At 42.2% G+C, this 27,892-nt stretch overlaps 1 protein-coding gene across 1 annotated transcript in view; it reads left to right on the top strand.

Annotated features, from left to right (window-relative positions):
- The window catches only part of LPAR3 (lysophosphatidic acid receptor 3), a 78,760-nt gene that overhangs the window by 15,810 nt on the left and 35,058 nt on the right, over positions 1 to 27,892 (top strand). Inside the window, exon 2 of the mRNA XM_003921361.4 lies at positions 10,226 to 10,982. Coding sequence (XP_003921410.2) covers positions 10,247 to 10,982 — 736 coding nt within the window. The 5' untranslated portion in view covers positions 10,226 to 10,246. The remainder of the gene's footprint in view (positions 1 to 10,225; positions 10,983 to 27,892) is intronic.

Raw genomic sequence — 27,892 nt, 5'->3', positions numbered from 1 at the left:
ATCTTTGAAGCCTTGATTAGAAGAACTGTTTCCCACTACAGCTGCATGCTTTAAACATATTATTTTCCTTCCTATGTAGAGTTTGAGGATTCAGACAGGCACTAACCTGGGTGTGTATGATTTCCAGAAACAAGAAGGAGATGCCATAGGTCACTGTTAACCTGTTGCTGTAACAGGATTGCTTAGAACAAACCATGTGGAGCAAGAGACTCCTGACTATCCTTCTCGGGACTGGAGATGGGAGACAGGTCATGAAATGGAGTGAGAGAGGGAATACGGTACCAGAGTTCGATTAGGACAAACCATTGAAACCAAAATTTTGTCTGTTGTGAATTTTACAATGTAAAGAAATAGAATTTCCTTTTCATGGAAATTTGCCTGAGTTCGTTTTCTGGTGCTATCAAGCAGAATACCAAAGACTGGGTTATTTATAAAGAGAAGAAATGGACTTCTCAGAGTCTGGAGACAGGGAAGTCTAAGAGCACGGTACTGGCTTTTGGCAAGGGTCACCTCATGGTGGAAAGGTGGAAGGGAGAAGCTAGCACGTAAGACAGAGAGGAAATCTGGCCAAACTCATTCTTTTTGATCAGGAGCCCACCTCCGTTAGTCCACCTCTTAAAAGTCCTACCTCTCAATACTACTGCACTGGGGATTAGGTTTCCAACACATGAACTTTGGGGGACATATTTATGTCATAGCAGAAGTCATTTGGTATAAACAAGCACTTTGAGATGTCTCAAAATATTTTTTTGCATATGGCAAGGTCCTTTGTATAAGAAGAATATCTCTTTCAGCTATGAATGTTTGCACTTTAAAATTTGACATTCTTGATCAGGCATGGTGACTTATGCCGTAATCCCAGCACTTTCGGAGGCCGAGGCAGGTGGATTGTCTGAGATCAGGAGTTCGAGACCAGCCTAGCCAACGTGGTGAATCCTGTCTCTACTAAAAATACAAAAATTAGTGGATGTGGTGGCGTGGGCCTGTAGTCCCAGCCACTCAGAAGGGTAAGGCAGGAGAATCATTCGAACTCGGGAGGTGGAGGTTGCAGTGAGCTGAGATTGCGCCACTACACTCCAGGCTGGGTGACAGAGCTAGACTCCATCTCAAAAAAAAAAAAAAAAAAAAAAAAAATTGACATTCTCAACCCCTTCAAATAGTACAGCTACTGAAATATGATTATACAATGGTCTAAGGATTGTTTCCTGAATAATAGACCATGTGCAGTTATATATAAATAATACTAATTTTAAGTGTTTTGATTAGCATGTTTACTTTTTCTGTCCTTTTATGAGTCAAAGGAAAAAATGTATTAGTCATCTTTCTAGCCTAATGAGTTAGACAAAAGATTAAAATTATATAATATATAAAGCAAACACAAGTAAAGATTTGTGTCATGTTTGGATAAACTAAGTCAAGGCATTTGCTGATCACATAAAATTCATGTGTCACCTTTTTAGTTCAATTCTGTATGTTTTCATGTTTGCTTTCCTGTTTAACCAAGAGGCTTAAGACAGTCTTCAGCAATCAGGAGCATCTGGGGAACAATATCTTTGATTCTAGTTGTTTATTAAACAAGTCCTAGGGTAGAAGCTGTGTATATATACCAAGGCCTTCTATAAACCCCACTTGATTGGGAGAGAACAGTAGGTGAATCCCCTGACATGCCATAGGCTGTCCTCTCTGCCGAAGGGCTCCAAAACTTGCACTGACACAAGAACCAACCTGTTTATTCTGCTGAGCTCAGGCTGCAGTTTTTTCCCAGTGTGTCACCATTTCTGGGCTGAAGATGACCTGAGACCCTTAAGCTTTACGTTTGTATTAAGTATTTTCCCAAGCACGCCTATTGTGTGCTTACCTCTCTCTGACTTCTCCTCTCGAAACCCCTCCTGACCAGTGTACTATGGAGACTTTGTTGCTACGCGAAACAGAATCTAGATCAGAGCAATTTTAGATGTCCAAGTTTAAGATTTCTAAAGAATTCTAAAGAGTTCTAAAGAGGCCAGGCGCCGTGGCTCATGCCTGTAATCTCAGCACCTTGGGAGGCCAAGGTGGGCAAATCACTTGAGGTCAGGAGTTCTAGACCATTCTGGCCAACATGGTGAAACCCCATCTCTACTAAAAATACAATAATTAGCTGGGCATGGTGGCAGACGCCTGTAATCCCAGCTGCTATGGAGGCTGAGGCCGGAGAATCCAGGAGGCAGAGGCTGCAGTTAGCAGAGATCTTGCCACTGCATTCCAGCCTGGGTGACAGAACAGAGACTCCTCTCAAAAAAATAAATGAATTGTTCAAAAGAAATAGAGTAACCAAACTTTGGCAATGCTGAGGGTTTAGCTTTCTCCAGTGAAATGATCTAGAATATAAAGTTAGGGAAACAGAATTTTAGCCCTACCCTTACAAGGGAAAAATAAACATATTCGCTTTATCCAAAAATAACAGAGGCATCTCATTCTCAGTTACAGACAATATCTGTTTAAAGTTAATCTTGAACAAATTGCTACTCCTCTGTTTATTTTACCATATCAAAGAGTAAAGTAACTACTTATGAAACACAGGGGCTTTATTTATTTTTAAATTACTGTAGTGTAGTAGAGTCAATCACATGCCTCCTCTTTAAAAATTATTTTTAATATTTGTTTATTTACAGAGCACTCTTCTATATACGGAAAAATTGAGCACAGTACAGAGAGTGCCTATATTACACACCCTCCCACACACAGTATCCCTTATGATTAAATCTTACATTACTGTGGTATATTTGTTACAATTAATGAACTGATAGGGATATGTTATTATTAACTAATCCTACTTTGTTTAGATTTCCTTAGTTCTTACCCCTGTCCTTTCGGTGTTCTAGTATCCCCACAACGATGCATATCCTATTTAGTCATTATGTCTCCTTAGGCTCCTCTTGGCTGTGATGTTTTTTCAGATTTTCCTTGTTTTTGATGATCTTGACAGTTTTCAGAAGTACCGGTCAGAAATGTAGTGTTCCCCAGCTGGGATTTGTTTGATGTTTTTCTCATGATTAGCCTAGGGTTATGGGTTTTTGGGAGGAAGATAACAGAGTAAACTGTGATTTACTTTGTGATCTCCATCATGGAGTAACACATCTTATCAAGATTACAGACTAGCAACATGATTGATCATTGTTGTTGACATCCTCAACTCCTTCAAATAGTAAAGCTACTTACAGCCGGGTGTGCTGGCTCACGCCTGTAATCCCAGCACTTTGGGAGGCTGAGGTGGGCAGATCACGAGGTCAGCTGATCGAGACCATCCTAGTTAACACGGTGAAACCCTGTCTCTACTAAAAATACAAAAAAAAAAAATTAGTCGGGCATGATGGTGCGCACCTTCAGTCCTAGCTACTTGAGAGGTTGAGGCAGGAGAATTGCTTGAACCTGGGAGGCGAAGGTTGCAGTGAGCCAAAATTGCACCACTGCACTCCAGCCTGGGTGACAGGATGAGACTCTATCTCAAAAACAAAACAAAACAAAAACAAAAAAACAAAAAAACAGTAAAGCTACTGAAATGTGATTATACAATGACCTAAGGATTATTTCCTGTATTAATAGACCATGTGCATTTATATTATATATAAATCCTATTTTAAGCATTTTGATTAGCATGTTTACTTTTACTTATCCTGAAGTAGTGTTTGTCAAGCTTCTTTGTGGAGACATCACTAACCCCTCCTAGCCCCATTTCCGTACTGTGCTCTTTGGAAAGAGGTCCCTATGTGCAGCCTACATATAAAGAAGCTGTGCTCCCCCTCCTTTATGGTGGAATATCTATATTGTTTATTTGGTATTCTTTTGCCTGGGGGATTTGTCTCATCTTTCCATTTATTATTTTATTCAGTCATTTATATCAGTATGGACTCATGGATGCTGATTATATACCTTGGGTTATAATTTAATATACTTCATTTTATTGCTTGGGTTGTTCTAGCTTTGGCCATTGGGTTTCTGTCTCTTTTGAAGTTTTATTCAAAGAGGAATCTTTATTTCTTGTGTTCATACTAACAGGGAGAGGTCTGTATTGTGGGACTGTCCTTCAGGGTGACCCTGACTGGTCTGCTCAGGTGAGCTGCTTTTCTGGAGGTAGGGAACCCACTCTTCATACCTCTCAGCTTGCAGGACTTGGAGCTAAGTCTACCCAGGGAATGAATGAGTCATGAGACCCAAATTAGAGAATATACAGAAATATAAAGTAATAATGCTCAGCTTGGGTAAAGGTTAGGGGGCCTGTAGGCATGAGTGCACAATAATATTTCATTTAATTCTACATTTAACACATGTTTATTGAGTGCCTAATGTGTGCTAGGCACTGTTGCAGGCACCGTAACAACATATATTCTCTGCCTTCCTAAGCCTACCTTCTAGCTGGGGAGAATGACCATAACACAGGTAGATAGTTGAGGTAGGGAGAAATGCTGTGGAGAAAAAGAAAGCAGGGTAAATGGCTTAAGTGCAGCAGGGGGTGAGGTCATGTGGTGCTCTTTAGAGAGTGGCAGGGAAGGGATCTCTGACGAAGTGAATCTGAGCAGGAATGAGGTAGAGAAATGAGCCCCCCCCCCCGGGTATCTGGGGGAAAAGGCTTCTGGGCAGAAGGAATGGCAAGTGAAACTAATGGCTAAAATGAACCTCTGGGATTCCATGTGGATTTAAATCTTCCATGCTATCCTGATTTTGCCATTAACATGAATTATTAAAAGGAATTCATGAACAGACTGATTGCTTACCCAGGATTGGTTGCTAGAGTACTAACCTAACATCCAACTCCCATTTGGATCGGGTTTCCTGAGAGGAGAGGACTGTTCTACATTGTGAGCCATAGAGAAGAAGATATGCACAGTATCGACTGACCATGTCTTTGATGTATCGTACTTCTTCCTAGGAGGAAGAGGAAACTGTTACTGAAAGCCAGCTAAAAGGCCAGGCAGCAACTTGTCTCCTAAGATGTAGCTAGAAATAAAAGCTGCTTGAGTGGTTTTCAGATGTCTTAATTTTCATAATTGTTTCCATATTCTGGGCTGGCTGGACATTTTTTCAGGGAAGCAAGTTTGGAAGAGTCTAAATGAAAGCTTTGCTCATGAAGTTTTCATTTGGATTCCACATATAGACTTTCTAAACCATCGTTTTATGAAGTCTTAAATTACTGAAGTTTGAAGTTGTGGTAATTGCTCCAAAGTTTAGCATCTTTTGTTTCTAGGTTAGAACTATCAAACCCTCTAAACCTTTAGTAGAAAAACAAACAAACAAACAAAAAACAGCTTGGGATTTGACAGAAGTAAAGTTTAGCAGTGTTAACCTGGTGCTGAAATTGACCATATTGTATCCTACTTACCATAAAAATTGAAAACATATTTTCAGAAAAGTATCTTTTCTACCCTTCTCAGGGTTATTTAAGAAAAAAAGAAAAGGCCAAAGGCTATTTAGAACGGCCCCAGTTTTTTATAGTATGGGGCAGTCTTTTAATGTGATTTGATCAGATCATTCTATTTTGGTAATTCTGTAACTATTGTATATATAAATATAGTTCTTGGTTCTGTCTGGCATTTCACATGCCGGTGGAGAGAAAGCAGTGCTGCAGATAAGAATGCAGGCTGTACACCGAGGCTGCCTGAATAGAATCTCTAGCTCTGTGACCTTAGACAAGGATGCTTCAGTTTTCTCAACTGTAAAATGAGTGTAATAATAGTATCTACATCATTTTTGGGAGGATTCCATGAGATAATTTATGTAAAATGCTTGGTTCAGCACCTGGCACAGAATAAGCACTCAAATATTAATAATGAAAAATAGTAATAATAGAGATATTAAGTCATGTATCTGAGAACACTTAGTTAATAGGTGACAGAGCTTGCTAATTGTCATATTTAGTGATGATGTGTAAGTCCACAAAGGCACTTCACAGAAACTTTTCATTTTAGATATGGAAAAAGATAGTATAGGGCAGAGAGTCATTCTTTCATTCATTCAACAGGTACTGATGCTGTAGAGGTGAGCATAATAGGCAAGTTCCCTGCTCTGCTGGAGTGGAATTTTCTAGGGGTGGGAGATGGACAATACATGCTTAAACACAAACGAAACTATTGAGTCACAGGCAACTGGGTAACTCTGATGGAGGTAGACTGGGACTTTCTGAGAATGAGAGCTGTGGAGCTATCTTGAATTGGTCAGAGAAGGTATCTTTGTGGAGGAGACATTTAGGCTAGGACTAAAGTAACTTATCAATTTGTTGAAAATTACAGAATCATGTTTTAATGGTTAAGAGAGGCCAGGAGATAATGAATCAGTCATTTGTTATAAGCTTGCTAAAAGTTTTTGGTAATTTCTAGCTAAGACAATATGGTGATCTGTAGATAATATGTTATGTACTGGGGAGATCTGTGGTGATAGCATTAGGAAGTGTTTTATAGGAGAATTGGTGAAAGCTATGCCCTGGTGTGGTCAGGGTTTACCAAGCCAAGTTTTGGTTTATGTGAAGATTAAGTAGAAAACTATTTTATTTTTGTTGTCACTGAAAAACCCTTAAGTATGCTGTGCTGGTAAGAATAAACTGACCATATGCAAATCTTTGAGGCATTTCCTTTAAACATTTAATTTTGATTTTTCAAAACCATAATTGTAGAAGAAAGATAGAATACATTAAGTAGAATATATGCTCCTGATTAAAAGTCTTGATTTACTTATTACAGAAAATGTAGTAGATGGAAAAAAAATTGGAAAGAATTTTTAAAAAATGACTTACAGTTCCACCATTCTTAACTATTCACGTTTCGAGATTTTTTTTTATTATCTTTTTCTATATCATTTAAAATAGTTAACACACACATAAATTTTTATATGTGTATTTTATATTAAAGTAATGACACGTGTATCATTTAAAATAGTTAACACACACACAAATTTTTGTATGTGTATTGTTTATTAAAGTAATGACATGGGCCTTTTCTTATATTACTGCAACTTCATAATGAGTATATATTTTATGGACTGTATAGAATTCCATTCTGTGGAATCTTTTTCACCAATTTCCTATATGAAGTTTTTTGCTCTCATTCCCTGTTTCTCCCAAAAGTAGGATCTGGAGCCAGGGTACAGCACTGCTTGGTGGGAGTTCTGGCTAATCATAGTTTTTCTGTGATAACTGTGTAAGACAAAATTACTTCTCAGTCTCAGGGCAATTTTTGCTCAAAACATGTCTTAAACCGTTTTGGTTTTGACAAGGGACAGTTGAATTGGGAAATTTTTGAAGTAAAAATCATTGAGATTTTAGTGCTTGATATAATTAAAAATTCGACCAAACATAAGAAATAAAACTAAAATTTTAAGATCCCTTGAAAATAAAATTAGGAAAATCGGAGCAGTATTATTGTAGTGTCTTAATTCCAGTGTCTTTGTGACATATTCATCTTTATATTTTTAATAAATTAGTCAAGGATAATCTGAATTTTAAAATTAGAAATGTGTTTCTCTTAGATATATAGAGCATGTAACAGTAAAATACATACATTATTTTTAATTAGAAAAGACACATAATAATTGTATTATTAAAATTTCCCATGTAGTGTCTTAGTCTGTTCCTGTTGTAATAACAAAAGTACTTTAGGTGATTAATAAACAGAAATTTATTGCTCACTTTTCTGGAAGCTGAGAGATCCAAGATCAAAGCATCAGCAGATTTGGTGTCTGGTGAAGGCCTGGTCTCTGCTTCCAGAAGGGGGCAAATGCTGTGTCTTTGAATGGTAGTGTTGCAAAAAGAGTCTCACAAGTTCCCTCAGGCCTCTTTCAGCATGGTTGAAAGCTGTATTTCTCTTTAAATATTTAAATTGAATTTCACTAGATTAGTAACTTTGTATTTAACTCTCATATGCTGCTGGTAGAGTTAAAAATATGATCTCCCAGGCCAGGTGCAGTGGCTCACACCTGTTATCTCAGCACTCTGGGAGGCTGAGATGGGTGGATCACCTGACATCAGGAGTTTGAAACCAGCTTGGCCAACATGGTAAAACCTCATCTCTACTAAAAACACAAAAATTAGCCAAGTGTGGTGGTACGTGCCAGTAGTTCCAGCTACTTGGGAGGCTGAGGCAGGAGAATTGCTTGAACCCAGGAGGCAGAGGTTGCAGTGAGCTGAGATTGCACCACTGCACTCCAGCCTGGGTGAGCAACAGAGCAAGACTCCATCTTGAAAAAAAAAACAAACAACAACAACATCAACAAAAAGATATCTCTTAAGTGCAGTTTAACAAGATCTATCAGAAACCCTTAAATAGATTTATATCCTTTACTTCAATTTGAAATCTCTGGGTTATTCCTAAAGAAATAATTGGCCAGGTATATAGAGATTAATGCACAAGAATGCAGCCTTGCTTATAAAAGTGAAATACAGGAAGCAACCCTAATGTCCAGTATTTAGGATTAGTTAAGTAAGGTGTGGTCTACTCATATAATAGAATATTGTGAAGCTATTAAAATTATACTTTCTGTATTTTTGATTTGGTAAAATGATGATATAGTATAAATATATGATATTTTATGAATTTATTTGATATTTACAGGTAAATATTGGTGACTGCCTGCCAAAGAGAGTAATTTTTATGTTGTCTTTATGAAAATTGAGTCTTCCTGTCTTGTAATTGAAAGATACTGGAACCATTGTCTACTGTAATTGTCTTTTCTTGTAATTGAAAACCATTTGTCTTTCTTGTAATTGAAAGACCCTGGAACCATTTGAGACTACTCCCAGTTTTGTTTTTTAAGCTTATAAAATGATATTTACCTCCCATTTGCTGTGGCAGAAAAGCAATATCTAATTCATGTAGAAGTATTATTATACCATTAAAATATAAATTAAAAAGAAGACTGAGATGTATTTCTCTTTTGTACTACTTAATATTATTATCTGGTCTCCTTGATTCTGATTGTGGGATTAGATTTTAGAATTTCTGGGAACTTTAAAACCTGGGGACTTCTACTAAGCTTTTACTGTCACAGCCACTTCGTTCACCCCTAGAGGGCTGCTCAGTCCCTGAGCTGACTGAATCTCTGCTTCTCCAGAGAATAAGTTACAGCCTCATTCTCAGTGAGGGAGCAGATGGTGATTCTTCCCAGAAGCTAGAATCCTGACCTTAAACCCAATCTTCTTCCATAGGACCCTTCATGGCTGTGACCATGTCACTGTGAGGCAGAATACTTGGTTTTCCCCACCACATGTAGACAGATGGGCATCCGTGGGGCCTCCGCCCAGCCCCTCCTTGGCCTGGATCCCCCACTTTTGGGATTTAAGAGATATTTTACTGAGATGATTAGTGTCTTCCCTGTCTACCTGATATCCCAATTTGGGGTCTTCTTTCAGAAAAGTGTCCCAAGGACAAGCCCTCACTTAGTAGGTATGTTCTTACATTGAGTTGGAGATCTGCCCCAATTCCAAATCTCAGTCTTGCCTATGGAGGCCCAATCCTCCACCAGCTGCCGTGTTGAGCAAGTTCACATTGGTACAGTTTGGGTTAGGAAACTATAAGGAAGAAGTGAACAGAAGGTAAAGGAGGCGGGTATTGGAACCAAAGTCTCCATTCCCTGCATCATATGCTTAATAGATGAATGTCAGAGTTGTCTCTTAAGGAGGATCAGGAGTGAAATCAGAAGTTGTGGAAAATTGGTCCCTTAGAGAATCCATTTGGTTATGTGAATGGTAATTCAACTCCCATTGTCTTGGGAAGAATGTACCTGGAATTACCAACCTCCCCTTGATCAATGAACATATCCATAAACAAAAAATGAACTGGGAGCCAGGGGAAGCATTAACATAATGTGTTGTAATTGTTACCAGTGCAGAGTGGATATTGCAGGGCTCAGCACATTTGCCCTGTTGATGCCTCCATGAGCATTTATTCATTCAGCCAGCCAGCCAACCGGTCAACAATTACCCATAATGAGGCGGACAAAGCAACTCAATCCTACGGTTATAATGGTGAACAAAATAAGAGATACACCCTCTTAACCTGAGCAGCCCAGCATGGGAAACAATAAAAATGTGAGCTAAATGCTGTGGTAGGAGGTCAGAGGCTGGGTCCTGGAGCAAGGGACATTTGCACTGAGACCTTAAGTGATTGATGGGAGTTGCCAGAAGGGGCTTAGAAATAGCAATAGATGGTTTAGTGACTGATTTTACAAATGATATTTGTTTCTTCTTTAAATTTCTTTCTAGGATGTTCACTTCTTCTCCACAATGAATGAGTGTCACTATGATAAGCGCATGGACTTTTTTTATAATAGGAGCAACACTGATACTGTCGATGAGTGGACAGGAACGAAGCTTGTGATTGTTTTGTGTGTTGGGACATTTTTCTGCCTGTTTATTTTTTTTTCTAATTCTCTGGTCATTGCGGCAGTGATCAAAAACAGAAAGTTTCATTTTCCCTTCTACTACTTGTTGGCTAACTTAGCTGCTGCAGATTTCTTCGCTGGAATTGCCTATGTATTCCTGATGTTTAACACAGGCCCAGTTTCAAAAACTTTGACTGTCAACCGCTGGTTTCTCCGCCAGGGGCTTCTGGATACTAGCTTGACTGCCTCCCTGAGCAACTTAGTGGTTATTGCCGTGGAAAGGCACATGTCAATCATGAGGATGCGGGTCCACAGCAACCTGACCAAAAAGAGGGTGACGCTGCTCATACTGCTTGTCTGGGCCATTGCCATTTTTATGGGGGCGGTCCCCACACTGGGCTGGAATTGCCTCTGCAACATCTCTGCCTGCTCTTCCCTGGCCCCCATTTACAGCAGGAGTTACCTTGTTTTCTGGACAGTGTCCAACCTCATGGCCTTCTTCATCATGGTTGTGGTGTACCTGCGGATCTACATGTACGTCAAGAGGAAAACCAACGTCTTGTCTCCGCATACAAGTGGGTCCATCAGCCGCCGGAGGGCACCCATGAAGCTAATGAAGACAGTGATGACTGTCTTAGGTAGGTAAGAGGAACCAAGCAAGCCATCATTCCTATTCATTCAGCACATCTTTACTGAGCCTCTCGATGTACCACGCACTTACTAGGCAGTAAGAATGCAGCAGTGAACAAGAACAAACATAAATCGCCACCCATCTGGAGCTTACACTCTAATAAGGAAAGACAAAATAAGTATTCTAATGGGGGTAAACAAAATAAGTAAAATAAGATGAGTCTCCTGTGGAAAAATGAATCAGGTAAGGAAGAAAAAATAAAGCAGGGAAGGGGAGGAATGCTAAGCAAAGCAGGTATTGTTAGCACTTTAAACAGTGTTGTGAGGGATGCCTGGAACATGACTTTTGGGCAGAGCTGTGAAGGCAGTCAGGGAGCGAACCATACTGGTGTCTGGGAAAGGGTGTTCCAGGTAGGAGGAGTGGTAAGCACAGGAGCCCTGACCAGCATGGACGCCACTGTGGCTGCATGGAGTGAGCAGGGGGAATAGGGAAAGATGAGGTCAGGGAGCTGATGAGGTAGGGGGTGGGCTACTCAGATAATAGTAGGGTCATGTGGTTATAAGGACTTCAGCTTTTTTCTTTTCTTTTCTTTTCCTTTTTTTTTTTTTTTTTTTTTTTTTTGAGACAAAGTCTCACTCTGTCTCCCAGGCTGGAGTTCAGTGGCATGATCTCAGCTCGCTGCAACCTCCACCTCCCGGGTTCAAGCAGTTCTCCTGCCTCAGCCTCCTGAGTAGCAGGGCTTACAGGCACGTGCCAACACACCGGCCAATTTTTGTATTTTTAGTAGAGACAGGGTCTCTCCATGTTGGCCAGGCTGTTCTCTTAAGTGAGATGAGAAGCTATGGGAAGGTTTTAAACAAGGGACATGATCTGACTTATATTTTAATGGTATCTTCCTGGCTACTGTTTGAAGAATCTGCAAAAACAGGAAAATTGTTTAACCTACTTATGCCTAGTATTCCACTATTGGAACACTAGGCTTGTGGGGGTTGTTTGTATCCTGCTGCTCAAGGTCATCACCAAGTTTTGATTTTTCACAAAAAAAATTGCAAGCTCTGGCATAAATGGGTTAATAGAGTATTTCAGTAGTTGGGAGAGATCACCATGGCCAGATGATAGTTGAAGGAGATGGTCAAATTCTGGATTTCTTTTTTTCTTGAGACTGGGGGCCTGGCTCTGTCATCCGGGATATAGTACAGTGGTACGATCTCAGCTCACTGCAATCTCCGCCTCCTGGGCTCAAGCAATCCTCCTACCTCAGCCTCTCAAGTATCTGGGACTATAGGCCCATGCCACCAGGCCTGGCTAATTTTTGTATTTTTTGTAGGAACAGGATTTCACCATGTTGCCCAGGCTGGTTTTGAACTCCTGAGCTCAAGCCATCTGCCTGCCTTTGCCTCCCACAACACTAAGATTATAGGTGTGAGCCACTGCACCTGGCCAGATTCTGGATATTTTTAAAAGGACTTACTGATGGATAAGTAGAAGGGAAGATAAGAGGTGGAAGTGAAAATGGGAAATGTCATTAACCAAGATGGGGAAGACTAAAGAGGAGGAGGTTTGAGGGGAAGATCAGGAGTTTGGTTTTGGACAAGATAAATTTAGAATCCTATTAAGACATCCAAGGGGGGCATGCCAATCCTATTGAGTGGGCAGTTGGATGTATGAATCAGGAATTCAAGATTTAGGTCTGTGCTGGAGATGTACATTTGAGAGTCCTGGGGGGAAAAATGGTATTTTAAATCACAGGACTCTATGAACTCACCATGAACATGAATGTGGATATGAAGGAGAAGAGGACCAAGGAAGGAGCGTCAGGGCAGGCACTGCAATGTAAGGAGGTTGGGAGGCAAGGGGCAGCCAGCAGAGGAGCCCTAGAAGGAATCGAAAACCCAGGAGACTCTGGGGAACTAGAAGCAAGAGAAGAAGGCAGTCGAGGAGAGAAAGCATTAGCAGTATTGGTACCCCTGGGAGGTGGCATAAGACCAGGTGTTGCTGGCCTTAGCAAAATGGTGGACTTGTGCTGATCTTGAGATGGTCAAATTTGGTGTAGCTAAGAGCCTGACTGGAGTAAAATTAAGAAAGAGGGCCGGGCGCGGTGGCTCAAGCCTGTGATCCCAGCACTTTGGGAGGCCGAGGCGGGTGGATCACGAGGTCAACAGATCAAGACCATCCTGGTCAACAAGGTGAAACCCCGTCTCTACTAAAAATACAAAAAATTAGCTGGGCATGGTGGCGCGTGCCTGTAATCCCAGCTACTCAGGAGGCTGAGGCAGGAGAATTGCCTGAACCCAGGAGGCGGAGGTTGTGGTGAGCCGAGATCACGCCATTGCACTCCAGCCTGGGTAACTAGAGCGAAACTCCGTCTCAAAAAAAAAAAAAAAAGAAAAGAAAGGGAGAGCCTGGACAAAGTGATGAAACCCCATCTCCACAAAAAATGCTAAAATTAGCTGGCTGTGGTGGTGCATGCCTATAGTCCCAGCTGCTTGGGTGGCTGAGGTGGGGGAATCGCTTGAACCCGGGAGGTTGAGGTTGAGTGAGCTGTGATCGCACCACTGCACTCCAACCTGGATGACAGAGCAAGAGCCTGAAAAACAAAAACAAAAACAAAAACAAAAAAACAAGAAAGGGAGGAGAGAAAGGCTATGAGCCCTGTACCAAGAAGATATGTGGTTTGATAGAATTTTCCCTTTCTATTGTTTCTGAGGTAGGTGGCCTATTGCCCCACCTCCCCAGTGCTAATTGTGGGTTACAGGTAGAATTTGTAATGTGTGGGCAAACAAGAACTTTTGTGGTTTCACAAACCTTGTCTTCTAAGGCAGAGAGGCCATTTCTCACTGTGTGTGGCTGCAGCAATGGGGACTGTTGCTGAGAGAGGTTCAGGAGTACACTTCTGTCCATTCCTGATGAGAAGGAATTATAAAATGGATTATCAGGCAGCAGTTCATAATGGAGGAGATATATTGAGAGTGTGTGTGGTGTGGTATAGAAACCCTCACAATGCCTGTAGATCCTGCTAGTAAGATTTGGAGGTCAGCAGACACAGTGTGATTATTAAAATAATTTCAAACTGAGGATTTATTTAACAAATACTTATATGATGCTTAATATGTGCCAAGCATTGTCCTAAGTGTTTTCACAAACATTAACTTACTTAATTCGCATGGAAACCCTGTGAGATCCATGCTGCTGTTATACCCATTTACCAGATGAAGAAACTGAGAGTTTAAGCCATGTATCCAGTCACTCAGTTGTTAACCAAGACTCACTGTGCAGCTGGCCTCCAGGATTCACATGTTTACCACCATACTCTGATTTATTGGACTTTTTACTGCCCATCTTTTTGTCCTGTCTTTGCTTTGACACCATTGACACTTTAACAAGGAAATGGACGAGAACAAGAAAGAGAGGGTTCACATTAATCAGCATTTCCACTCGAGCTGGAGAAGATATTGATGTTTTTGATAAAGAATGAACTTTGGTACTTTCAGATAGTGTCAACGAACTGTGCTTCTGTCCCTGCTTAACTTTAGGCATAATCATTTGCTTGGCTATATGTCTTAAGAAATTACCTGCCCGCTTAAAGAGAAAACTTTCTTTTCTCATTGTATTATAATACGGCATACAGCATAGTTATAGACACAGATTCCAAAAGCCTAGGTGGAGAAACAGGACTCTTTGCAAGACAGTCATGGTCACAGGCTTCAGTTTTGTATGTAACTGCCTGCAATAGTTATGCAAAGGGTTAAAAGAAAGAAGCTAGGAGGTTTTGGCAGGTGTGGTATTGGGTAAGAGAAAACCAGAATCAACAGTGAAATTGCCAAGTAGGAAAAAAGAAATCATGCAATTGAGATGAGACAACATTGGGGAATTGGTTAATGGAAGGAAGACAGTTTGGTGTCAAGGGCCTAGGGAGATTCCTTAGTGGTAAGACAGAGGAACCTGGTGGAAGACAGGAAGTTCAGGGGCAAGGGAAATGAAACTCAAGAGCTAGGTGGTGTCAGGCTTAAGACTTCTAGCTCCTGATTTCTCTGGGTAACAGAAAAATTTGGGTTTTACCCCCAATTCTTTCATTTTCTACAAGGATGATCTGAAGCACATCAGCTAATCTTTTCTTGGTTAGAATTCTTTATCAGGTGGCATAGGTCATCTTTAAGTTCTTTACAAGTTACGAAGTTCAATGATCCTATTACAACAGTAACCAAAGGTGGGAATGAAAAGGAAGAGTGGGGAGAGAGAGAGAGAAGGAGAGAGAGAGACTGAGAGAGAGAATATGAATCTTGTGGGACAGCAGCAAACACAGGTTCTGTGGATCAAAGCACAGAGCCTCTTTCCATTAAAGCAGCAACTACCACAGTATCTTACTAGGGAGAAAGCCCCCAGTTCCCTATCTACTACATGTAAGAATTCAGTTGCTGAAAACAGCCATCTCCCAAATGATAGTTTATTAGAAAAATCAACAGTGCTGGCATTAACCGTCATATAATCACTGGTTCCTGATCATGTGAAGATGAATAGCTTAATAGTCATGTCTTTAATAATTGCAGGATTTAAATATCTTTATGATAGAATGCTAAACCTTTCTGTTTACTCCTTGATACTTATTTTGTAAGAAAGATTCAATTAAGATTAAATCTAGCCAGGTATGGTGGCTCACGCCTGAAATCTCAGCACTTTGTGGAAGCTGAGGCAGGTGGATCACTTGAGGTCGGGAGTTTGAGACCAGCCTGGCCATCATGATGAAACACTGTCTCTACTAAAAATACAAAAATTAGCTGGGCATGGTGGTGGGCACCTGTAATTCCAGCTACTCAGGAGGCTGAGGCAGGAGAATGGTTGAAGCTGGGAGGTGGATGTCACAATGAGCCGAGATACCGCGCCTGTACTCCAGCCTGGGTGACAGAGTAAGATTCTGTATCCAAAAAAAAAAAAAAGATTAAATCCTAAAGTTTCTTACAAACACTTTTTTTTTTTAAATTATTTTACTTTAGGTGCATACTATATCCGGCATTTTTTTCCCTGTTATCCCTCCCCATCCCCCACTTCTCTCCCCTGCCCACCCCAACTGCTCCCAGTATGTGATGCTCCTCTCCCTGAGTCCATGTGTTCTCGTTGTTCAACACCCACCTATAAGTGAGAACATATGGTGACAAACACTCTTCTTTTAAATATTAGGAAGTCACTAAGTACATATTAACTGTCCATTAAACACATGGTTGCGTGAATTCAGTGAGCTTAATCTCGTTTCAGAAGAAGGAAGAATGAACAGGGACTGTTGAGTATGGGGTTGGCTTCTTAGTGGGCTAAGATGTAATCTGGAAGGATAGATGAGATTTGCATGGGCTGGAGGAAGACACATTCTAAGAGAGAGAAATGGCATACTCAGAAGTGTGATGGTAAAAACATTTAAAGGTTGTGCATTACCACAAGGAAGGCCCCACAGAGCACAAATAACTCACCTGTGAAATGGCAAAGCTTAGTAGGCTATCCTTCCAGGAGAGTAGACCAGATGACCTTTATGTTCCTTTGCAGCTTTAGGATTTTGGTTGAACACAAAAGCTAACAGAGCATAGGGTTGCAGACTCTTTCCTTGATGGTGGTGGTAGTAGTGATGGTGGTGATGTGAATTTTCAATCTGTGCATGATTGGAAAAGCATCTAGGCATCATGTTCCCATTTCAGCAGCCCTGAGGCAAAATGCTTGGTCACTTCTGAGTTAGAATGTATGATGGGCCCTTTATGTAAAAAAAGTTGCTTATTGAATGTTCTCATTGAAAAGACACTGGAGACATGCTTTTCAAAGAGCACCAAGGCCCTGCCTAAGAAGGGGTTTTGAAATCCTGTTTGTCAACACGCCTAATCAGCTACAGCAAACAAACACTCAAGAAACCCCACATGGAAACGTCTCACTTATTGTCAAACAACACACCACGTGAGCTGTGCACACAGGAATGTTTTGTTGTTTCCCAGAAAACGGGCTGGACTTTCCTCTATTTTGCAATGTCTTAAAATACAAGAGACAAGAAAGAGTGAAGGGATTTGCAAACCATTCTTTTGAAGTCTTCCATGAACCCTCCTGTCTTTAGTGATGTTTTTCACACTGTTAAGTTTTGATGCACTGATGAGATTAAACAAGAAGGGAAAATGTCAGGGCACATTGCATTTAACAGGTTATCAGTACTGTTTTATAACCTTTCTTTGTGTGCCTGTGTGTGTGCTGGGTTGTGATATAAAATGTATTTCTTATCATGAGTTATTGTCAAGAACGTTTGAAAAACCATGATGTTTAGGGTCAAGGTTTCTTTTTCTGCCGGGAAGCACTGAACTCTTTTAAAATATAAAACCTTATCATTGTTAAGGGACTTAGAAAAGAGACTTAGGATTTATGGTAATTAAAACAGGGAGCTGGTTGTTTTTCTTCTCACTTCTTCCTCCGTCCTCTCCACTTAGATTGATGCTAAATCGTTCTCTTCCTTCTCTTAGGGGACAGAGGAAGGAGGCAAACTGGCAGTAAGCAAAGAAACAATAGCTTAAGTTCTCATGCTAGGAGGAAATGGGTGAAAATTAAGTACCATAAAGAGCCTTGCTAGAGTACTAATAATGATCAAACATGATGTTTTTGCAGTACTGTGTCTTTTTCAGTGTTTTAATACACTATTCTCTTTGGTCTCATGGAAATCCTGCCAAGTAAGTAGTTAAGATATTATTATTTGATTTTCCTGCCACTCCACTAGATGTATCTTATACTCAAGCTATAATGAATTGTTTACAATTCCCCATTTTGCCTCTCTAAGCATTTGCAGATGTTAGGATACCTTTCTTCTAGTTCCATTCATCTTTAAGACCTAACTCAAAGGTCTGTCTTCTTTGAATCTCCCTTCGCCCTACTGGAGTAAATGTGATTACTGCCTCCCTTGGGTGGCCTGTCAGTCTTGTTCATACAACAGTCAATGCACTTAATTGTTTACATGCCTTTATTTTGCACTAGAGTGTACACACTTTGGAAGTCAGGGACCGTACCTTATTTATTTATCTGTCTTTGCCCATCTAACAGCTAGTACTCTCAGCTAGCACTCTGTCTAGCCACACTTGTTGAGATGTACTACAATGAATAAATGAGGAAATTGAGGCTGAGGGGAAGGTAAGTGGCTTTTCAAATGCTGGAGCTTAAAAGCAGAACCCAGGTTTCCTCACTTCCATCTTGGCCTTTGATGGGCTCTGGCTGGGACATGCCTGTGAGATAGACAAAGCCATGGGAATAGGTGAGAATCATGTTTTTTAGGTTTATTTATTTATTTTTAGACAGTCTCACCCTGTTACCCAGGCTAGAGTGCAGTGGCGTGGATCTCAGCTTACTGCCATCTACACCTCCTGGGTTCAAGTGATACTTGTGCTTCAGCCTCCTGAATAGTTGGGACTATAGGTGTGTGCCACCACGCCCAGCTACTTTTCTTATGTTTTTAGTAGAGACAGAGTTTCACCATGTTGCCCAAGCTGGTCCCAAACTCCTGGCCTCAAGTGATCTGCTCACCTTGGCCTCCCGAAGTGCTAGGATTACAGGCATGAACCACTGTGCCCAGCCATTGTTTTATTTTATAATTTTATAACATGAGAAGCTGAGGTCTCTGAAAGTTAAGTGATAGTATTATCCTGGGAAGGAGAAAAGAGCATTTTTTTGAATGCTTCTTGTGATGAGATCAGTGTGTTCCATGCTTTTAGGATTTTATTTCACTTATCCCTCATAACAACTCTCTGCAGATCTGTTTTTACGACAAGGAAATTCAAGTGGACTTAGCCTCTTGCCCACAGACTCATATTGGTAAAATGATTAATAGTTAATATTCATTGTTGGCTATACATGGTTCTGAGTAATTTTCATGTTTTGTTTCACAGAATTCATGACAACCCTTAAGGGAGGTTCTGTTATTACCAGATGAGGAAATTGGTAAAATTATTAATAGTTAATATTCATTGTGGGTTATACACGATTCTGAGTAATTTACGTGTTTTATTTCATTTAGTATTCATGACATCCCTTGAGGGAGGTTCTGTTATTACCAGATGAGGAAACCAAGGCCCACAAAGATTCAATGTCATGCTCAAGGTTAGTAGTAGAGCTGAAATTCCAGCCCAGGAGATTGGCCCCACACTTTACTCTTCACGGTCAGTTAATAGCCTTTTGTAAGTGATGGGACTGGTATGATGTGGACCCAAGTCATGAGGTTTATAACTTGTGTCTCCCTGGGTTTCTATAAAGTCACATGCTCTTTCAACATTTAGCTCTCCCTTGATCCAGATATTTTGCAGCATGGTAGTGACAGCTATGAAAGCATCTCCTGGAAAATGACAGCTGTATAACTCTTTAAACTTTATGTATATTAAAATCGTTGGTAAGAGTAGGGGCTTTGGAGTCAAGGGGGGAACTGAATTTAAATCCTAGCTTTGTCAAGTCCAGGTTGTGCACCCTTGAGCAATTCATCTAACTTGTTTGTTCCTTAGTTTTCCCATCTGTAAGAAGGATAATATTCGTATCTTTGGTATGATGAGGTTTTGAGGATTTAATGAGATAATTGACATAAAGCACCTAGCATAATGTTTGGTACATAGTAAGTACTAAGTAAATATTAGCTACTCTTCTTAGACCTCAGTTTGTCTCTAAAGAGCCATGCTTTGTATTCAAGCAGAATGCCCTTTTATGTCCAGGAATATTACCAAGTATCCTGGACACAGGCACTAGAAACCTACTGTTGGTGCCATCATGATGGCAGATTTTATAAAATGGACAAGTAACCAAGAAGAAGCTGACTGGGTGTGCTTTGCAGAGGCTGCCTTGACAGGTGGCAAATGGTACCAGCTCTGTTACTGGAAACCCAGGACAATCTGAACACATGGTCACAACAGAACAGAAAAGCTCTGTGCTTGCATCGCTAGTCACCATAAACCACCCTCTCCCCCATGAAATTCTGTTAATGATTCCTGTCTCTGACAGATGATCTTTCCATTAATAATTCATTACACTGTTGCAAAATTTATGAATAAAACATTATAAATGAGACCCTGGCCACCAAACATTAGCTTGACAAGCATCCTGTGATACATCACCAACATCTTGTGTATAGAGCTATGTTATAAGATGGTCCTCATAAGAAACTCCTCATCTTGCTAACAAATCCTTCAAGAGTGGCTAGTTCGTCAGCTGCTATGATCATCTTTGCTAAGATTAGAAAGTTTGCCCTGTGACTGAAAAGAATTGTGACGAAAACATAGGCCTTTGGTATTGTTCATGGGCTTCATCAATGAACTGTTCTTGCTCCATTGAAAAAGAGAGAAAGAAAAAAGTACATGTGCATAAGTTCGTGAGGAATTCTGAAACATTTGTTTTTAGCTTCTGTGGCCTTGTAGTTGCTTCTGCAACACAGAAGCCTGCTTTCAATGTTTACTGCCTGCATGCCTTAGGAATCAGATATCTGTTAAAAAAAATAAATAAACCAATAGTAAAAGCTTTGCCTTAAGAAATGCTGAGTGAAACGAACAATTGTTGGCACACAGGGGCTCTCTTGTTGCTGTGCAGAGAGTCATATCAGATGGAGAACGATTCTTTTCAGAGTTAAGCCATCCAGGCACCAGTACTCAGTACATTGAGTCCAGGGGTGTTCAGACTTTTGTCTTGAAGCAGCTAGTCTCAGGAGCACCTTTGTCACAGATGATTCTCCTGTGTGCTTCATGGCATTGCTGCAAGGGCCTGTGGGAGGGAGGTATTTGCTTTCAGGGCAGGCCGTCAGTGGGTAGGTGCAAAAATGTAGTTGCCACTCTGTTGCTGCCTCTGTGCTGCTGTTTGACACATCCCCTCCTGTTCTGAGGGGCAATGTGGGGGCTGAGATGACCTCTATGTCTGATGCTAGAAGGAAAACAGCTTCAAATTAAAAAAGAAAATCCCTCATATGGCACTCCATGCCATCTTGACACCTCTTCCAACACCACGTTTCCAGGAGTCTGTCTTCTTTCCTCTGTCTCTGCCATATGTAGCCATTTGTTACCTCAAGTCTGGCTCTTGGTTCTTTCTTTTTCCCCCATGCTACTATTTCAGACACCACCCTTTGCAGTCAGTTCAGAAGTGCTTTTCCCAAATCAGTGTTCTTGTTTCCAATGTAACCACTGCCCTGCCCTCTTCCTTCTTCCATCTCTCCGGTCTAGACCGCTTCAGTTCTGTTACACCAAATGCACTTGGCTTCTTTTATCCTCCTCTCATGCTCCCTTCTTCAGAACTTCTGTCTGGCTTTTCTTCTTTTTAGAAACCTGAAACCTTCCTCCTAAGCTGAAGCAAACAATTATTGAATATTTTCTGAGTGCAAGGTACAGAAAACATGTCTCAAATTTTACCTCTTTGAAAAGAAGGTTTGGAGAGAAGTTCCAGTACCCAGCTACATCCAACCCTCCTGCCAACACCCAGCCCCCTGGAAGGTTTTGTGTTCTAGAACTCAGGAACGCCCTCCCTCTGGGCTTTGATTTCTGCCAAAGGAGATAATGTGGTCATCGTCTGTGACTCAGGAGTCACATCACCGGGCTAATGTAACATCTGGAATGGTATGGTGTGTGCTGACCAGTGGTAGAATTTTATCAAATTCCATGTTAACACTGTTTGTACTTTGAACATTTCAACTGGGGACTACTGTGTTCAGTGTGTGGCTACGTCAAACATGGGTGGGAATTGGGAGTAAAAGGTGTTTGCTGGAATTATGCCCTATCATGGACCTAGGGATCAATACAGAAGCTGGGATAAAGCGTAGGGGAACCAAGAGTTATTGGCTGGGGTCATCTTCCCTTGTGCACTGACAATTGTCCCTCCAGCTCAGCCACCTGCTCTTGCTCATCACCAGACTGTTGTTAGCTCTGCAGAGTATGTGGTGGAAAGATCCCATTACCTCAAAGAATCAATATCTGTTGAGAAATTTGACCAAGTTTACCTTGCAAATTATTGCAGCGTTGTGACTGGAGCTCTGGACTTTCTAGTTCTTGCCTCTTTTTGTGGGTCTCAACTTCTTGCCTTGGCAAAATATACCTGTCCTTGGATGTCTGAGTGACAGTGAATCACAAGAGAGGTTGTTTTCATCATGTCAGAGAATTTACTGCTCGGTGGTGATCGTATTTTATTCTTTGTTTTCTGAGCAAGAAGAGATTTCTGCATTTTATATTTTCTCATCATAAACATTTATTGACTACTTTGCTAGGTTTTAGGCAGTGCACTAACTATGAGACATGGCCTCTACCCCGAAGGCATTGTGAATCTGCGTGTTGTGGTGTTTTATGGCCGTCAGGTGATGACTGACGGTTATGAGTCAACGGTTGTGTCAAATGAGAGATGACATGGAGGCACATCTGTTCTGTATGGCTTTTCCTGTGTATGACTAATAGAGAACCCTATTTTCAGGCTTATCTGGGGAAATGAGAAACTTACTCAAAAAAGATGACTGAGGGCACAAAGAAATAAACACAAGGGCCAAGTGAGGGGGCCTAGACTGAAAAATGCTGTGGGCTGGGATGGTCCATGGAGGCCTCTTCGATGAGGTAGAATATAAGCCTGATTTCAGTGTAACAGGTGGAGAGGAAAGGGCAAGGCATTGCAGATAGGAGGAAAGGCAGGGCGGGAGACAGGCATACACATACCTAGGGAGGCCACACCAGGGCCATGGGTAGACAGGGGAGACTGGGCAGACTGATTTCTGGAATGAGAAGTTGGAATAGTAATGACAATCTTGTTTGAGAGGCATACTGGCGCCAGAGAATGGAAGGCCTTAAATCCTAGGGTTCTGTGGACTTTATTGTCAAATATCCAACAGAGACCAGGCAGATAACATGGGTATGCGAATTGAGTGTGGAGTGGATATAAGGTAATAGGGAGGGGTGGTGCCTGTGGCTAACTAGACAGATCATGCCCTGTGTAAAGACATTCAGTTTCACTTTTTGTTAAAAGACCATGCAGGTCAAATTAAATAGGCCTGTGGCCAGTCTTCAGCCAACGGCTGAACTGCCTCATCTGGCAAGGAAGAGCTCATGTGGGATCTTGAGAGTTGAGAAGGTGGGAGTTGCCAGTTGCAAAGCAGGGTTTTAGAAAGATGAGATGTGGGTTTGAGAGGGAGAGATCACTTAGGAGACTATGGGGGAGTCCCCGGGATCTGGGGTTGGGAGGTAGCTCAGATGCCAGAGAGAGACAGAGCTGGTCCCTCATGGCAGATGCTGCAGGAAGGCCTGTCAGGGGCTGCTGGGGAGGAGAAGAGAAGCAGGCCAGTGGGTTGTGAGCTTATGGAAATCTAGCGGGAGGCAGAGACGGAAAAAGCAGGAAGAGGGATCCATCATGGGAACTAAAATTCAGAGACAGGGTCAGGCAAGAGCAAGACCTAATCAAGCCTTGCTACTTTCCCCAGGGTCTTTGAGCTTTGCCTTTCTTCTTCCCCAGTTGACCTCCCCAGTATTTGCTTTCTTCATCTGGCATGAACTCCCTTAATTTCCTTCCCTTCATATCTCAGTCCACCTGCACAGGCCACATCCTTACCGTCCTAGCTTTTCACTAGGGCCTGCTCCTTCCAGCCAGGAGCTGGGAGCCATGAGCCTACTGTCATCCTTATTCTTGCTTTCCTATGTGCTTGATCACTCAAAAATGTAAGCTTTGACCTTAACTCCCCTTCTCACTACTGCTCTCTGTCCTTCATTACCAGATTTTTATTCTTTTTTTTCTTTTCTTTTCTTGAATAGAGATGGGGTCTCCCTGTGTTGTTCAGGCTGGTCTCAAACTCTTGGGCTCAGGCAATCTTTCCGCCTCAGTCTCCCAAAGTACTGGGATTATAGGCACAAGCCACCACACCCAGCAGATTTTTTTTTATTCTTGTTTATCTTCTTTTCTTAATACTTGAAACCATAGTAAGCTAGCTTCTTCCTATACTATTCTAAGAAGACTGTGTTTGATTAAGCCACGATTGTGTTCCTAGTTGCCAAATTCAGTGGTCTACTTAACCTTCCTGTTGTGCGGCTTCTTGTTTCATGCTCCCTGTGATGGTATCTTCCTACTTTTCTGCTGCTTTCCCGGACTCCCGTTCGTGAGCATTTCTGAAATGCGCTTTGTTCCTTCTCCTTTGGTCCCCCAAGTGCTTTCCAGGTGATCTTCCTCCTGCAGCTTTAACCAACCCCTCCATATGAACGTTTCCCAAAGCAGAATCTCCGTTGTCAGCCTCTCAGGAGATCCCAATCTCTGTTTCCAGTGCTGTCAGGTGCACACCTGGATGTCCTGGGGGCACCACAAGCATCAGCTGCCCTTCAAACCTGCTCCACCTCTTACATAGGATCTCTGCAATGGGTTCCATCTGCCTTGCTTTCCAAGCTGGAAAGCTTAGTAGTACCATCTCTCTCACCACCTATAACCAATTAATCACCAAACCTAAATTAGTCACCAAATTGGCTGGGCACGGTGGTTCACACCTGTAATCTCAGTACTTTGGGAGGCTGAGTGTGTGGATCACAAGGTTAAGAGATTGAGACCATCCTGGCCAACATGGTGAAACCCTGTCTCTACTAAAAATACAAAAATTAGCCAGGCATGGTGGTTCGTGCCTGAATCCCAGCTACTTGGGAGGCTGAGGCAGGAGAATCACTTAGGCCCAAGAGGGGGAGGTTGCAGTGATCTGGGATCGCACCACCACACTCCAGCCTGGCAACAGAGCAAACTGTGTCTCAAAAAAAAAAAAAAAAAAAAAAAGAGAAAGAAGTTAGGTACCTCATCTGCTTCAGTGGTGCCTCAGATCCTACTACATGCCTATAGACCACGACTTGCTGTGCATTGCTAATGGTCTCTGTCTGGATTCCTCCTCCAGCTTTTTCCTGCTCCAGGCCTTCCCCCACCACCAGCTGAGGCATTTTCTTAGAAAGCACAGTTAGCTCTGATCTTTTCTTATCTGCTCTTGCAAACTGGATAAAGGCCAAATTAGTTGGGATTGTAAGGCCGCTTTCCCAGTCTTGTTCCCAGCCTCCTTTTCCATGCCCTTTCCTCACACGGCCCCTGCTTCTGTCATGCCAAGCTTCTCACTGTCCTGCACATGTGCAGTGACTGCTTGAGGCTCCTCCCAGTTTTTTGTAGCCTGGCAAACTCCAGTCCATCTTTCAAGATCCATCTCAAGAGTTTGCCTTCTCTATGATATTTTCTCTGACTCCCCAGGACAGAGTTAATTATCCAGTGCTTCTGTAGTATACTATTTGTATGTTAAAAGAATTAACCCATAAAAGTAACCCACTCTAATAATATTTGCTAAGTGCCTCTATCTCTTACCAGACTGTGAGCTTCTCAGGGACAGGACTGTGTGTGTGTTTTTTCACTTGTGCAGTGCATGACACACAGTGGACACTCAATAAACGTTTATATAATGAGCCAATGAACATGCTTATTGGGTGGGCCCTGGGGTGGGAACTGGCAGTTAGTGGAGGGTTTGGTCACAAGAACAAAGGTCAGAGGGACCGGAACGGAGAATGAAGAAGAGAATAGACATTTATGAAGCACTTTGAATGGTCAGGCATTTTTATGTATAATTGTCTCATTTCTAATAACAGCTCATTTCTAATAACAGCCCTATGAAGAAAAAAAGGATTTTAAAAAACTGATCACCACTTTGTGCCAGGCATTTATGTATACTCTGTTTAATCCTCTTGGAAGTTGTTGCTGCCATTATTTTAAATATGAGGAAATGGAGGGTCAGAGAGATGGAAACCTGCCCTAGGTCATATGTCAAGGTGTGCTAAAGGCTCCCCCTGGCCCAGGGCATTCTCTCCTCACAGTGCTGGGAGCCACCATCTCAGCAGCACCACAGTGGGTGGGAGAGGCAGCCTGGGTGACAGTCAGTGGTTCCAGTCTGCTCTACCCCAACTGGCTCAGCCTGGGTCCTTGTGCTGTTCGTAACCCCAGGGACTGGTTCTAGATCACCCGGGACCCCTCTTACTCTGTGCATCAGCCATGAATTGCTTCCTGGAATGCAGGCCTCCTGTGTCCTGGTTGTCACCAGCAGTTATCTTGGCTCAAGCTGGGGGAAGCTGAAGAAGGTACTGAGTTAGCCTGGGTGTGGAATTGACTTTTGTGAGTGACCCTAAGGCATGAAAGATTTCTTTGGTAGGGTTGGGGCTACAGGTTGGGGGATCTCCAGAGTCCCTCTTGATCGTTAGTGTTTTGTTTTGTTTTGTTTTCCTATTAAGGCAACATCTGGCTCTGTCACCCAGGCTAGAGTGCAGTAGCACAGTCTCGGTTCACTGCAAACTCTGCCCCTGCCAGGTTCGAGTGATCCTCCCACCTCAGCCTCCTGAGTAGATGGGACTACAGGCATGTACCACCATGTCCAGCTATTTTTTTTTTTTTTTGGTGGAAATGGAGTTTCACCATGTTGCCCAGGCTGGTCTCAGTTTCCTGGTCTCAAGTGATCCTCCCATGTCAGCCTCCCAAAGTGCTGGGATTATAGGCGTGAACTACCACACCCAGCCAGAACTTTTCATACAAGTTAAATAATTTCCCTTGGAAGGTCCTTGTTTTCCTGCCCAGGTTATGTTCCAAGCTCCTTGGTTTTAGGGCATCTTACAATTAGGCCTGATGTTCTATTGAAGGATCTCTAGACATTGTACTGTTGTTGAAGGATGCTCCAGAGGCATCGTACTAAATTTACTTCTGAGGGTCCATATGTTGCAGAATATGTAGCAGAGTTCCTAGGATCTGCATGACTGCTTAGACATCCCTCTGTGACTCCGGACATGTGGCAGACTTATGAATGTTATCTCAGAGTGGAGCTCAGTGCTTTCAGCTGGGGCAGAGAGAACTAGTGAAGATGCTGAGGGGACACAGCAGACCCAGGTTGTTCTGGAGGCTCTAACTGAATCTGCATGCAACTTAAAACTAAAACTGTGTCTTCTCAGTTGCATGGAGTGGACCCTCAGAAGGACATACAGATTGTCTTATAAGAGGTTAATGCTAATTTATGTGGTAATAACTGGACCCTTCTTCATTTGTTCCAACTTGGGAAGGAAATATTGTCTCTCTGCTTTAAGGCAACTTGCAGCTCAGATTGGAGAATATTTAAGCTTCTTGATTCTTCTTTGCTGGCCTCTGCATGACAAGGGAATACACGGAGCCTCCTGGCTCAGGGAGGCTCTCTGAATGTGGTCTGTAGGGACAGTGCCAAGAACCAACCACTGGATTCTGTACTTCTGTCATTTGGAATGGAAAGTGGCCAGCCTCAGGGCCCAGCAGGGGCATTCGGGGGTTCTTAAGTCGAAGGCTTTCTTGGCAGGACCTGCATTAAAAGTGAGGCAAGCCATATAAGATGGTGGCTGGCCACATCCAGATGGACAACACTTGTCCTTTCCGGTAGCCACTGTCTGAGCTCTGCAGTGGGTGGAAGCCTCAGGTGACTGGCGGGCTGTGGCCGGGCTTATTGAACAATTCACTGGAGGGAAGGAACTGGCTAAATCTGAGCATACTCATAAAGGCCCATACCTGCTGTTGAAGGTGGTATTAAGAGAATGCTGCAGACAGACCAGTGTTAAGTGGCAGCTCCTATATGACAGAGCAAAACTGCAGTTCCCACAAAAACATGGGCCCTACAATAGTGCCCAGGGGCCACCAAGGAAGGGGCGGAACCCAGGCAGGAGATTCGGGACCACAGATTCCACTTCCTTAAACAATCAGGTGCTTAAGTCCACTTTGGGCTCTTTAGTTGGAAGTCAGGGTCAGGAAAACCTGGCAGCAATTAATGGGGCCTGGCCACGGATGTAGGGTGGCTTGGGAATCAGGAAGGGTAGATGCAACCTCTGGAGTGATGGTAAGTCCCTGAAAGACCTACAGGAGTTGGGGAGGGCCCTATTGTCAGCAGAGCTAGAGTACCTGTCAGGCTACCCT

Source organism: Saimiri boliviensis, chromosome 11 (assembly GCF_048565385.1).
Source record: "Saimiri boliviensis isolate mSaiBol1 chromosome 11, mSaiBol1.pri, whole genome shotgun sequence".
In the NCBI taxonomy this organism is placed as follows: Eukaryota; Metazoa; Chordata; class Mammalia; order Primates; family Cebidae; genus Saimiri; species Saimiri boliviensis.
Note: the sequence above shows the minus strand (reverse complement) of the source record. Positions and strands in the feature narration are given on the sequence as shown.